General features: G+C 53.5%; 2 protein-coding genes across 7 annotated transcripts in view; both read left to right on the top strand.

Annotated features, from left to right (window-relative positions):
• LOC133230687 (carcinoembryonic antigen-related cell adhesion molecule 7-like) overlaps nt 1-9,159 on the top strand; it is a 38,329-nt gene extending 29,170 nt beyond the window's left edge. For 3 of the 6 annotated variants that reach the window (XM_061388487.1, XM_061388485.1, XM_061388486.1), the window contains exon 9: nt 8,202-9,159. In XM_061388487.1, coding sequence (XP_061244471.1) covers nt 8,202-8,477 — 276 coding nt within the window. In that variant the 3' untranslated portion in view covers nt 8,478-9,159. Of the gene's footprint in view, nt 1-5; nt 4,749-8,201 lie in introns of those variants that run through there. The other 3 variants (XM_061388493.1, XM_061388490.1, XM_061388491.1) reach the window with 2 other exon arrangements.
• A 77-nt stretch (nt 9,160-9,236) lies between these two features.
• The window catches only part of LOC133229438 (carcinoembryonic antigen-related cell adhesion molecule 1-like), a 28,952-nt gene continuing 24,161 nt past the window's right edge, over nt 9,237-14,027 (top strand). The window contains exons 1-4 of the mRNA XM_061385809.1: nt 9,237-9,784; nt 10,100-10,459; nt 11,650-11,928; nt 12,763-13,041. Of these exons, the coding sequence (XP_061241793.1) occupies nt 9,616-9,784; nt 10,100-10,459; nt 11,650-11,928; nt 12,763-13,041 (1,087 nt within the window). The 5' untranslated portion in view covers nt 9,237-9,615. The remainder of the gene's footprint in view (nt 9,785-10,099; nt 10,460-11,649; nt 11,929-12,762; nt 13,042-14,027) is intronic.

The following is a 14,027-nucleotide window of genomic DNA, read 5'->3' as shown; positions in this document are numbered from 1 at the left end:
CCCAGGCACACAGTCTTGGATGAGACAAGGTGACGCTTCTTGGTGTTCCTTACTGTTCTGTAACAAATGACCACCAATTTATGGTCACAAACCACAGTGTCAATATGACGCTGTTCTTTCTGGATTCTACAGACAGTTCATTTCTTTGCCTTTCCAAGCTGTGAGAGGCTGCCTGCTTTCCTGGGTTCGTGGCGCATTCCTCCATCTTCAAAGCCAGCAGTGGAACATCTTAAAGCTCCCCAAGGTCTCCTTCCATCATCCCATCTCCTCTGGCTCTGCCTCTCCTGCCTTGGAACATTGTGAATGTATTGGACTCAGCCCAATACATCACCCACCATAATCTCCAAGTTACCCCACCATATCTCCCAAATACCCCACCATAGTCTCCCAGTCATGTGATCTGAATTTCATCTGTAGATTTCCTTAATAATGGGGCACATTTCTCGGATTGTGGGCTTGAAGTTGTGGACATCTCTTAGGGTTCTGTGCTCTGCCTCCCACTCCTCTCAAGGCCGTGGGCATCATCTTCCCTCACTGCAGTCTGCTCTGGGCAGCTTGGACTTTGTCAGGCCGATGTGGGGTTAAGTCCTGCCACGATGTCCACAGCAATCTCACTGGCCCTGAGCCCTGGAGATCGAGGCCAGTCCACACTCCCTGCAGCTCTCCCCACCCCTTCTTTCCAGTGAAGTGAAAGTTGTTCAGTCCGTCCAACTCTTTGCAACCCCATGGACTGTAACCCTCCAGGCACATCTGCCATGGGATTCTCCAGGCAAGAACACTGGAGTGGATAGCCATTGCCATCTCTGTAGATTCATCAAACCCAGGTCTCTGGGATTGCAGGAAGATTCTGTACTGTCTGAGCCACCATGGAAGCCTCTTCTTTTCTAGCAATGCCCAATTTTTCAGAATGGAAAGAAAGCAGATGTGACTCAAAGACCACAACTCCCAAGTCTCCAGGTGGCCTGTGTTCATCAGCACCATGGACAGTGTCTCTGCTGTGCTCAGCCCCCATCAATGGGAAGGGACGGCTGCATATCCTGCCCATTTCTATTCTATGACAAAGATGAACATAGTAGAATGTGTTCAGGGATAACCCGCTTTTCCCTAGTTTATGAATCGGGAGCACCTTCTCCTGTCTGTGTATTAGTTGTAGCTACAGCCATGATAACTCCCAGGTGAATGATCCTGCGCCCGGAGGGTGTCCTCAAGGAGGCTGAGAACTAACTTTGTCCTCTCAGAGTATCTCCCCGCCGCTGAGTGTCAGATAACCGGCTTGTCTACAACTTGGAGGGAACGTTTCACGATTAAGTCCTGACCCTCGGTACCTGACCTTGGAGACAGCCATCACCTAGCCTGGAGGCCCCCTGAGCACAGCCTCCTGTTCCCTCATTCTCCAAATGATCCCCCCTCCCCCAGGGAGCAAGGCTGAGCAGAACGCCTGGGCTACCCTCCCAGCTTCTCCAGTCTGAGCCTCAAGCTTGGCGTGAGAGCTTTTGCCATGTCTCCATGCTTCCAACAGAGCAAGCGTCCTGCTGAAGAACAAGTGGGGCCCGAAGACCAGTCTCCAGGGTACAATCTGTCACCTGAGGGCTCCTCCGTCTGCCTGTGTACCCAAAGGAAGAGAAGGAACTAGGGCTCCACAGTCACCCCAAACTTCCTCTTCTCCATAAATGTACCATTGACAGGGGTAACTCTGACACCCAAACCCAGCACTATACTTCCCAAGGGCTCGGGTCTAACCCGTCCAGCATCCCTAACAGTCATGCAAAATGCTGGAGATACCCAGTATAATGGTCACCGGGTTACCAGGGCCTCCCCTATCTTCCATGGGGACAGACTCTGCAGGAATCACCTGGGCTCATGTGCACCACCTGTGGAACCATGGTGTTTAAATGGAGCAGCAGAGGGAGCTACTGAGGGTATCTCAGGGGTCCTGGCATCTGGCCAACCACAGAGGCGCAGCCACAGGACTTCATGAAAAGATGAATGGAAGGATGGGTAGGGGATAAAGGAGGGATGGGATGTGGGCAGAGAGATGGACATATGGACACAGGTGCTATCTCCTCACAGAATTTTTCCGTAAAGGGTGAGGATGTTGGAAATGAACGTTTTCCTCTAGTCCCCATGCAGATGCAGTTTAGGGGGTACAGTGGCACTCAGTGAGCACACAAGTTGACCAGGACTCCAGTTCTAAGAGGATCCCTGAGCTGGGAGCTCGGACATGGAAGGATTCACCTGTCCTGCTTCTGCTGAGTCCACTGGCCAGCTCCAGGCCTGGTGCTGGGAGCTGCATACCTGTGTGTCGAATGAATGAGCCCCTGGCTCACACTCCACGGGGGCTGAGGTTTGTGGTGAGGATGTTCACTGCAGAGCAGATGCTCAGTGTGAAAGGCAGGATGCTCGCTACTGGCTGTTCCAGACTGAAAACAAATTTGCAGTGAAGTCACCCCAGTGGCAGAGCAGGTCCTCAGCCTGTAGAAAATCAATGTTTCAATGGTGTTCTGGATGTTTGAGAAAGAAGGAGTTGAAAAGAAGACCTCACAACTTCGGGAATAACATTTAATTCTGAACTACTCAGCAAATATTTTATTTATTTTTTAATTTCTGGCTGCACTGGTCTTCATTGTTTTCCACCAGTTTTCTCTAGTGCGGTGAGCAGGGGCTACTCTTCGTTGCGATACGCCGGCTTCTCACTGAGGTGGCTTCTCTACTCCTGAGCAGTGGCTCTCGGCAAGCAGACTTCAGTCGTTGCAGCTCGTGGGCTCAGAGCACAGACTCAGCAGTTCCGATGCATGGCCTTAGTTGCTCAAAAGCATGTGAAATCCTCCTGACCAAGGATGAAACCCGGGTCCCGTGCTTTGGCAGGTGGATTCCTATCCACTGAGCCACCAGGAAAGTTCTCTAAACAATGCCTAACTTGTAGATAGACACGGGTTCATCATGGCCGCCCCACACACGAGGTTTCCATGTTTGAGTATGGGTAAATAAACAAGCGATGTATGTCATAGTTTTTTAATTTACAGACACACAACCATAGGCTCTGTGCTCACTAGCCCTACAGACTCACAACCACCTGCTCTGTGCTCACTAGCCCTGCTGGTGTGACTTGGGCAGCAGGACTGTCACTGACCTTGCGGTTTTCTAGTTGCTAAGTCATGTGCAACTCTTTTGTGACCCAGTGGACTGTAGCCCGCCAGGCTCCTCTATCCATGGGATTTCCCAGGCAAGAACACCAGAGTGGTTTGCCATTTCTTCTGCAGGAGATCTTCCTGAGGCAGAAATCAAACCCGAGTCTCCTAAACGGGGAGGAGGATTCTTTACCACTGCACCACCAGGGAAGTCCATGTTGCTGATGATCACTTGTTCAAACCCATGCAAGTTACAGCTGCTGCTGCTAAGTCGCTTCAGTCGTGTCCGACTCTGTGCGACCCCAAAGATGGCAGCCCACCAGGCTCTCCCATCCCTGGGATTCTCCAGGCAAGAACACTGGAGTGGGTTGCCATTTCCTTCTCCAACACATGAAAGTGAAAAGTGAAAGTGAAGTCACTCAGTCGTGTCTGACTCTTAGTGACCCCATGGACTGCAGGCTACCGGCTCCTCCACTCATGGGATTTTCCAGGCAAGAGGACTGGAGTGGGATGCCCTTGCCTTCTCCAGCAACTTACAGTACCAAGTGTCAACCCTAATGGAAGCTATGGAAGCTGGGTAATTTTCATGTGTCCATGTGGGTTCATCAATTAATAAAATGTACACCTCGGGTGTGGCATGTTGAATACTGAGGAGACCCTACACTCATGGGCAGCAAGTATCTAGGAAAACTCCGTACCTTCCCTCACTTTTGCTGTAAAACTGAAGCTACTATAAAAAAATAACCTTTACTACAACTGAACCACCCTGGCACCAACCCTTCTCAGGCTTAAGGAAGATGGAGATTCACCTTTGAAACTTCAAATATCAAAAGGTAAAAAGAAGTAAAAACAACCTAATAAATTAGAATACGAAAGAGGCCATTAGATCCTAATAATTTAGTTACTACAATCATCTACAGGGTGACAGGGACACTGAGTCCAGAGCTAGCATGCTTGATCCCTGTGTCCCTTTTGCTGAAAGAATCTCTGATCAGGGTCCTGTGGAGACGCCCCACCTTCCTTCTCACCATGAAAACCAGGTCCCCTGCTGGGGCAGAGACAGAGAAGGCGGGAAGACGAGGTTCAGAATCACTGCACCACCCCTGGTCTTCCAATTCCACCTGGCCCTGCCCCCTGTGGAAGACACTAAAGGGGGTATGGGGGGAAAGGAAATGCAGCCTTTTCATGTCCACATGGACCCTCTGGATCAGGCAGGACACACGGACGTTTCCTCACCCTCCTCCTACTTAGAGATCCTCCAGTCCTGCCCAAGGACTGAGAATGTTGCATCTGGATCCTTCCTCTTCTACAGAGAGAAATTGGCCTGGTATCAACACAAATCTCAACTGGATGAAATCTTGGAGTGGGGTATATAAGAGAAGATCTTGGACGAGAGATGTTGGAAATTCAGAGTGGGACATGATTCAGCATAAAGGATATGTAGTGTTGAAAGGGTTAGTCGCTTGGTCGTATACGATCCTTTTCGACCTCATGTCTGTAGCCTGCCAGCACCTCTGTCCCTGGGATTTGTAAGATGATATGTAAACACTTGACAAATACTTGAGTTGTCTTAGGAGAAAACCTCGAGTACTTTCCCATCGAGAAAAGTGAAGAGGAACTTTTCTCGAAGTTCCTCTTCGAAAATGAAGAGGAACTAAAAAGCCTCTTGATGAAAGTGAAAGAGGAGAGTGGAAAAATTGGCTTAAAGCTCAACATTCAGAAAACAAAGATCATGGCATCTGGTCCCATCACTTCATGGCAAATAGATGGGGAAACAGTGGAAACAGTGTCAGACTTTATTTTGGGGGGCTCCAAAATCACTGCAGATGGTGACTGCAGCCATGAAATTAAAAGACGCCTACTCCTTGGAAGGAAAGTTATGACCAACCTAGATAGCATATTCAAAAGCAGAGACATTACTTTGCCAACTAAGGTCCATCTAGTCAAGGCTATGGTTTTTCCAGTGGTCATGTATGGATGTGAGAGTTGGACTGTGAAGAAGGCTGAGCGCCGAAGAATTGATGCTTTTGAACTGTGGTGTTGGAGAAGACTCTTGAGAGTCCCTTGGACTGCAAGGAGATCCAACCAGTCCATTCTGAAGGAGATCAGCCCTGGGATTTCTTTGGAAGGAATGATGCTAAAGCTGAAACTCCAGTAGTCTGGCCACCTCATGCGAAGAGTTGACTCATTGGAAAAGACTCTGATGCTGGGAGGGATTGGGGGCAGGAGGAGAAGGGGAAGACAGAGGATGAGATGGCTGGATGGCATCACCGACTCGATGGACGTGAGTTTGAGTGAACTCCAGGAGTTGGTGCTGGACAGGGAGGCCTGGCGTGCTGCACTTCATGGGGTCGCAAAGAGTCAGCGACTCAACTGAGCTGAACTGAACTTTCCCTTCGACACTCCCCTCTATAGCCACCAGAGGGCGGCAGAGCTCCTCCATAGTCTGGAGCCTCCACAGGGCTGCCCACCTCCTTCCCACTTAGCAGCTCCCACCGCCCAGCAGCCTCTGACCCTCACCAACCTACTCCGTCCACAGTCCTCTCCACTCTCCCAGTTCCCCACACTGGACTCTGGCAGCTCCTCCTCCCAGCCAGGCCCACCTGAAGGCCAGACTCCCCTCAGGTAGCTCTGCCCCCTGAGCCCCATCCTTCTCTGCTGAGGGTCTGCTCACCCTTCACATCTCAGTCAAAAGATCACTTTCGCAGGGGTGCCTTCCATGACACCCAGTCCAGCTGAGATTCCATGACAGACTCCGGACCCTTTCCTTTCCACCAGACGCTTCCCTTTCAGTCTATCCCTCCATCATAATTAGCTCCTTTTTTCCAGGATGTTCTCTGAGTGTCTGTGTCTCCCCGTCACAAAGTCAGGTGTGTGAGCTCGAAGTCCAAGTCTATCCTATTCTCTGGACACCAGGACACAACCCAGGGCTGACAGGTCACACATGCTCAATAAATACTCTTTAAATAGATAAGGGAATCTGCATGACAGAAGCCAGAACTCACACCCCCCCCCCACCCCAGTGTGACACCGAGGGGTCAGAGAATATTCCTTGTGGACACAGGGGCTCTGGCATCAGAGTGGGAGGAGACCTGCCAGTGCCCTCAGCTGCTCCAGGACGGGACTTTATTCCTCCTGGAGTCAGGAGTGAGGACAGGGGCCTCTTAAGTGTGAGGAGTCAGACCTCTGCTCATTCCCAGATAATCACACCCTCTTCCATCTCTACTCAGGAGAATCTTCTAGTCTCCTTGGAGGGCCTGGGCTGGCAGCTTGAGTCCTTCCCCTTCTCTCGGAAACCTGACGTGGCTCAGACTCCCGATCCTCCATCCCAAGGGAGTCACCACAGGGGAGGGGGAAGCCCCAGCGTGAACTCGCAGGAATTGGGGAGCAGCTCCTCATCCCAAGGTCCCTGATCTGTGGGGACACCTGGGTCTGGTCCCTGGAGACATCTCAGCCCATCCCCCTGAGGCGTCCTGGGAAAGGAGGGGAACTTCTGGAACAGACGAACCCAGCTTCTGCAGTTGCTCCATCTCAGGGGGACTGGGGTCCCATGGGGGTCTTCCCTGCACTGACAGAGGAGCCCAGGGGCTCCCCTGACAGAGTGTCCAGGTGGAGCTGCCCAGGTCCTGGCACTGTGGGGAGGCTGAGAGCAGACCACTGATGGGGACACAGAGAACTAGGGTGCAGGCCCAGTGCTGTGAGGTGGAGAAGGACAGGGCCTTCTGGAGTCCAGCCTACAAGCCGCTATCCTCTCCCCAAAGCCCCGAGACCCCCCGCCGGCCCTTCCTTTGAAGCCTCAGGGACTGAGAGCTCCTCCTGAGCACACGTCCACCTGGATGGATGGTTCTTATGCCACTGAACAATGCCCATCGTTCCCCTGGGCTCACCCTGCACTGGGATGAGGTCAGGAAGCCTGGGGACCCACAGTGACCTGAACCCTGGCTGATAGCCTCTAGTCTGGAGGTCAGAGCCCACCTCTGCCCAGGGCACATAGCCAACTCACATCCTTTGGCGTTTGCACCCCAGCAGCCCACTCCAGTACTCTTGCCTGGAAAATCCCATGGACGGAAGAGCCTGGAAGGCTGCAGTCTATGGGGTCGCTAGAGTCGGACACGACTGAGCGACTTCACTTTCACTTTTCACTTTCACGCATTGGAGAAGGAAATGGCAACCCACTCCAGTGTTCTTGCCTGGAGAATCCCAGGGACGGGGGAGCCTGGTGGGCTGCCGTCTATGGGGTCGCACAGAGTCGGACACGACTGAAGCGACTTAGCAGCAGCCGCAGCAGCAGCCTGTTACATTGTCCCCGGGTCTGCTCATGACCTCCAGGGGGCAACATTGGGCCAAACAGAAAATTAACAGGAAATTAGCAGGTGAACTTTGTTTTGCCTAAGGAAGTGGAGAAGGAGCCTGATTTCCATCCCTCCTTCTAAACAGCCATCTCCAACCTTAAGGGCACCAGGGACCGGTTCCATGGAAGACAATTGCGGAGGGTGGAGATGATTTTGGAATAATTCAAGCGCATTACATACTGTGCACTTATATCTATTATTATTACATCAACTCCACCTCGGATTATCAGGCCTTAGACCCCAGGGGATCCCTCCTCTACAGACCCTCAGAGCCCCTCATATGTGCCCACATTATGCTGCCCAACCTTCTAGGGGCCTATGGGCACCCATGCCAGCTCGCATCCCTGCCTGCAACCACCCATGGGAAAGATCACAGTGACCACAGAAAGATCAGCCAGGGTGACAGAGGAGGCCCTGTAATGGCAAGAAGGACCTGAATAGTTCTGAACCAAGGCTCAGGCAACAGACACGGAGAGGAGAGTCTCCCGGAACTTGACCCGAGGACCAGGGAGCCCAGAGTCAGCCCACCCCTCAGTACCAGGTTCCTCTCTTCCCAGGACACACAGGAAACCTTTCCCTTCTCACCTGCGAACTGCAGCTCCTCCTGACACCGGTTCTGGGTCTCTGTCCCTGAAAACAGATGCCAGGCTGGTGACACTCGAAAGTGGAGGTCAGGTCCCCTCTCCAGTCATTGCTAATCTGACTCCTTTCTCTCCTCCAGAGTCAGTGTGACCTTCAGGCGGGGAGTGAATGCAATCTTCTCAGATATTTGAGAACAACAGGAAGACCCTGGGCATCCAGCTGGGTTTCGGTCTCACAGGAACAATTACCACGAAAATTTGGAAACCCCGGGATCTGTGATTGTGCTGAGAGACCCCAGACCAAAACACAGCAGAGGCCAACACTGGGGTGGGTGGGGCAGCCTAACCGGTGTTCTGGGGTCTCAGCCAGGCTGGGCGAGCGTGTGACCTGGTGGCTGCTGAAACAGCATTTCTAAGGTGTCACCTGGGGGTTCGCAGTCTTCATGAAGCTCCACAGGTGATTCCCACGCACCGTGGGGAAGACATCCCTGTGACAAGCGTTCCTCATGCACCCCCCACCCCCAGGCTCCTCCTCTGAAGGGAAAAGCCAGAAGGGGATGACAGAGGGCTGTCGGGGAGGCTGAGTGTGCATCTGATCCAGAGCAGTGGGGACCTCGGGCCCGGACACCCCAAGGTTGTGCTTTTCCAGACAAGGGTGTGTGTGTGTGTGCGTGTGTGTGTATAGATGTGTGTGTATGTAGGTGTCTGTGTGTAGCTGTGTGTGCAGGTATGTGTGTGTGGAGTGTGTGTATGTAGATGCGTGTGTGTATGTGTGTGTGGGGGGGGGTAGGTGGAGAATCACTGCTGTAGAAAGCAGGGGACTCAGCAGAATTCAGGGAATAGAAATACAGACAGAGAGGGAAGGGGGAGGGGGACCACCAGGGAGGGAAGGAGGAGAGGGGAGGCAGAGGGCGGGGCCTGGGCAGAGACCCCGCCCCGGGCCACGTGACCCAGCGACGTGCTCCTGCCCCCGGAGGAGGCCCAGCACACAGAGGGAAGGACAGCAGAGCTCACTCAGCAGGCTGCAGTGCTTCTGAGCGTTTCTGGACCAGAAGTTCTCCTCGCAGAGAGGGACACAGCAGACAGCAGGCGCCATGGAGCCCCCGTCAGGCCCTGCAAGCAGGAGGCATGTCCCCTGGAACAGGCTCCTCCTGGCAGGTGAGAGGGGACGATTTTCAGGGAGTGGGCAGAGAGTGGAGAACAAGAGACTGGCTGGTGTCTGGGGGAGACAGGGCTCTGAGAGGGGACAGAGGGCTTGTGTTCACACCTGAGCGCAGAGGACAGGGGAGGGTGGGGGGCTCAGCCACAGGAGACTCTCCATGAAGTAGAGCTGGTGAGGGGTGGGAAGACCTCAACTGCTGTAGGTTTCATGAGTTATTCTTCACTGAGCAGTAATTGTTGAAAACTGATGACAATAATAACAGTTTATTGTGTCAGTACAGAAAAACAACCAGAACAGTAAACTTTGACCTTACCCGCACCCTTAGAAACTGACAAATAAACACCAGGCTGTGGAATTCCTGGGACTTCTCCTTCCTTCCCCCCCAGGTACTAATGTCTGGAGCCTGGTCCTGGCCCTGGGTTTCAAGCAGGATCAGACAAGCCCCTGCCCTCACGGAGCCCACGCCCTGTGGGGAGGAAGACAGACAAGCAGAGAGATCAAGAGTGTGCTGGCAGGTGCTACAGGCGTCACGCAGGAAAGGGAGCGGGGAAGGGTCAGCAAGTGAGCACGGAGGGTCTTTACAGCAGCTGGTCGGGGCGAGGAGCATCTCCCAAGAGGCCCTGAGTGTGAGCAGGCATGTGAGGGCAGCGAGGGAGTGAGCCAGGGGACAGCTGGGGAAACAGAGGGAAAAACGAGCCCAGAGGGGCTGAAGTGATGGGGGTCATGCTGCTGACCTTGAACCACACACACACATACATGCACACATACCCACACTAAGGCTGAGGGATGAAGAGACCTGCTCAGGACCCAGGGCACCATTTTCCCATCCCCCACATAGGTCACAATATTAACTGATTTCTCTCTCTTCCCTCCTAGTCTCCCTCTTAACTTTCTGGACCCCGCCCACCACTGCCCAGCTCACTATTGAAACGATGCCCCCCCTTGCTGCAGAAGGGTCGGATATTCTTCTACTTGCCCACAACCTGACAGAGAATCCTCTAGCCTATGCCTGGTACAGAGGAGAAAGGGTAGACAACAGCCAGCTAATCGCATCATATAGGGTAGACACTAACGCAACTACCAAAGGGCCTGCACACAGCGGACGGGAGACACTTTACCCCAGCGGAACCCTGCTGATCCAGAACATCACCCAGAAAGACACAGGCTCCTACCTCCTGCTCATTACAAAGGATGATTTACAGACAGAAAGACAAACTGGACACCTCCATGTACTCCGTGAGTGCCTCCTCTCTGACCTCGGGGTGTTGGGGGATGAATTCTGTTCTGACTAACCCGGATGGCACCTCCATCCCCTCTGCATTGTGTCCCGTGTCGGGGTTTGAACATTCAGTGCAGCGCGCACACTGTGGAGACCAACTCCAAAGGGTCAGAAATGCTTTCCAGGAAGCCAGGCCCTGCAGACACTGTGTAGAGAGAAGGACGGTCTGATGAGGGACTCGGCAGAGGGAGAGCACTCTTAGTCAGCCCCCTGGGCCCCTCCCCGTGACCATGACCCTGAGGAAGACCCTGCAGGACTCAGGGAAGACCCTGGCCTGAGGGCCCCCAGGGATCCTCACAGAGAAGCTCAGCCCCAGGAAGTCCCTCCCAGACCCTGTCCCAGGGCTCCTGCCTCCAGTGACCCTGGGAAGCCTGTGCCAAATCTGGAGGCTCCAAGCTGGTCACCAGCCAGGGCTCAGCCCCGAGAGCCACCTCCGTGCAGGGGCACAGTCTGGTCCTACTCATGAGACTCAGCATGGACAGCACACAGGTACGAGGTCCCCAGAAATCAAGCAAATGCCCTAGGGGACTTAGAGACGCCAGAAAAATCTCAGCACCCCCAGAGAGGAACACAGAAAGGAAGACACTGCTGGCAGCTCCTCCACCACAGGGTGCTGCCCAAGGAGCTCTCTCCTGACGCTGGTTGGTGAAAACTCGGAGATATGTGAGGCAGTCTCTGAATCCACCCTGTTCTGTCCACCACTAAACGCTGCTGCACAATCAACCCCCAAGGAAGCCTGTGCTTCTCCCAGACATAGAGCAGGTGGCCTCACACTCTCTGAGCTCAGGTCCCCATGCATTTGTCCTGCCACACACAAGCCTGCCTTGTTCTTTAAAGTCTGGCTGAGAGGCGAAGGATGCCAATTTTGTTGAAAGATGCTTTCAGAGGAGCCAAAAGTATAAGAAAGCGAGAATGTTAATCGTTCAGTCATGTCCTGCTCTTTCCTATTCCATGGACTGTAGCCCACCAGGCTCCTCTGTCCATGCAATTCTCCAGGCAAGAATATTGACTGGGTGGCAATTCCCTTCTCCAGGGCATCTTTCTGACCCAGGGACTGAACCCAGGTCTCCTGCACTGGCAGGAAGATTCTTTACTGTCTGAGCATCCAGGGAGGCTCAGGGCAATGTCCTCTCTGTTATCTGCACAGCGGTGCTACCCACACCCGTCATCACCAGCAACAACTCCAACCCCTGGGAGCACAAGGACACTGTGGTGTTAACATGTGGACCTGAGACTCAGAACACCTCCTACACGTGGTGGATCAGCAATCAGAGCCTCCCCAAGAGCACCAGGCTGAAATTGTCTGAGGACAAGAGGACTCTCACTGTGTTCAATGTCACAAGGAAAGAGAAAGGACCCTATGTGTGTGAAACCCGGAACCTAGTAAGCATCAGCCGCAGTGACCCATTCACCCTGGATGTCCTCTGTGAGTAACCTCTGTTCCTATGTGGCCTGAGCTGCCCACCCAAATGCACACTGCCAGAGGCCAATCCACACCCATCCCTCTCAGGTCCGAGTACATGGGCCATCACCCCTGGACACCCAGACTGGCCATGACTTCCTGTCCCAGGCAAGCCCAGGCAGGTCCACCTTGAATGAGGACAGGGAGGGGATGGGCTGCTCTGTGTGGGTGGCTGAGGATCACCAAAATATGATGGGAGAAACAAATTAACATCAGACTCACAATGAGTGAGCATGAAGGACCCAGGGGCCCCAATACAGACCAGGAACTTGCCTTCCCTCTGATTGCACCATGTGTGGCCTTTCTGCTCTTTGCTCCAAACGGTCCGATCACCCCACCACTACCCCTCAGACTCCTCTGACCATCCAGAGGGGAACCTCAACCTCTCCTGCCACACAGCCTCTAACCCAGCCACACAGCGCTCCCCGCTTGTCAGTGTGAGGCCCCAGGAATACACCCAGGCTCTCTCTATTCCCAATCACAACATGTACTCTCAGATCCTACATTCTCTGACTGTCCTGGATAGCCCCACAGTCAGAAGATCAAGGTTCCCAGGGCTGAGAGCACAGAGCTGTCTAGTACTAGAGTGTTGTCCCAGCAACCAGGCAAGGGTCCCTCTTGTGTGATCTGGGGGTCAGAGGAGATGTGCGATCATCTCTTTCCCGTTGCCGCCTGAACAAAGACCCAGGGCCTTCCTCACAGTCATCTTTACAGAGGTCTTGGGCCCCAAGACTGAGGAGGGAGCAAGGCCCAGGCCCCTGACCCACTCTCAGCAGTCACCGCTCTGTCTCTCCACAGACCCAGTGGCACGGCCTTCCCTCCAAGTCAGCAACACCACAGTCCCAGAACATGAGGGCCCCGTGGTCCTGACTTGCCTCACAGATGAGACTGGGGTCTCCATACGCTGGCTCTTCAAAGGCCAGAGTCTCCTCCTCGCAGACAGGATGACACTGTCCTCAGACAACAGCACCCTCACCATAGACCCCGTCAGCAGAGAGGACGCCGGGGATTATCAGTGTGAGGTCTCCAACAGGGGCAACTCCAGCAGAAGTGGCCCCCTCAGGCTGAGGGTGACCTGTGAGTGACCACCATCGCCTCCTGTCTTAGTCGTTCAGTGGTGTCCGACTCTTTGTGACACCACGGACTTGAGCTCACTAGGCTACTCTGTCCATGGGATTTCCCAGGCAAGAAGCCTGGAGTGGGTTGCCATTCGCTACTCCAGGGTACGTCCTGACCCAAGGATCGAACCCGTGTCTGCTGCACTGCGGGCACTCTTCCCGGCTAAGCCTCCAGTGAAGTCCATTTTCACTGGATAAGCTTCTTTTATTAACTCCACCAACAATTAGCCTATCATCATTTCCTTCTCTTCAAGCAATTGGAACATGTGCTGTCTCTCCCCTCCTCATCCCCTGATTTCTCCTGGCCCTCTGCTGTGAAGCCTCGTTGCCAAGACCGCTGGAAGCAGCACTAAAATCAGTACCTGGGACTTCCTGGGCAGTCCAGTGGTTAAGACTCCACCTTCCACTGCAGGGGTTGCTGTGACCTCCTCCTGGGGATCTTCCCCACCCAGGGACTGAATCCGTGTCTCTTACGTCTCCTGATTGGCAGGTGGGATCTTTACCACTGGTGCCTCCTAGGAAGCCCTGGTGAGTCATAAAGCCTGAATCTCCTTTTTCTTATGTGTACAGTGGTGTTTGTTATGCACCTTATAGAGCTTTGTGAATACTCGCTCCGATGAAGGTGGAATTTACAGCAGACATGTTCAGGCAGTAAGTGTCAGGATGTTAGTTCGCACTGTTGTGATTGCAGGCTTGCTGCCACACTCAACTCCAGGTCCCTCCACTTGGCTTTCTTAGTTGCACCATCGTCTCTACAGTGGAAGTGACACCGTTTCTTCACAGGATGGGCGGTGGTCATGTGTGGTGAGAGCTGGGGGCCTTGAGGACTGCACTTTGTGCAACATAAACTCCTATGACTGTGTGTTGTCTGTTGGTCGGTTAGGTCTCTGGTTTACAGTGTTCTCACGGTCTCTAGTTGTCACTGAAATCTCTCTGACTGCTGTG

The sequence above is a fragment of the Bos javanicus genome, chromosome 18, assembly GCF_032452875.1.
Source record: "Bos javanicus breed banteng chromosome 18, ARS-OSU_banteng_1.0, whole genome shotgun sequence".
NCBI lineage: Eukaryota > Metazoa > Chordata > Mammalia > Artiodactyla > Bovidae > Bos > Bos javanicus.
This window is presented reverse-complemented; position numbering and strand designations above follow the sequence as displayed.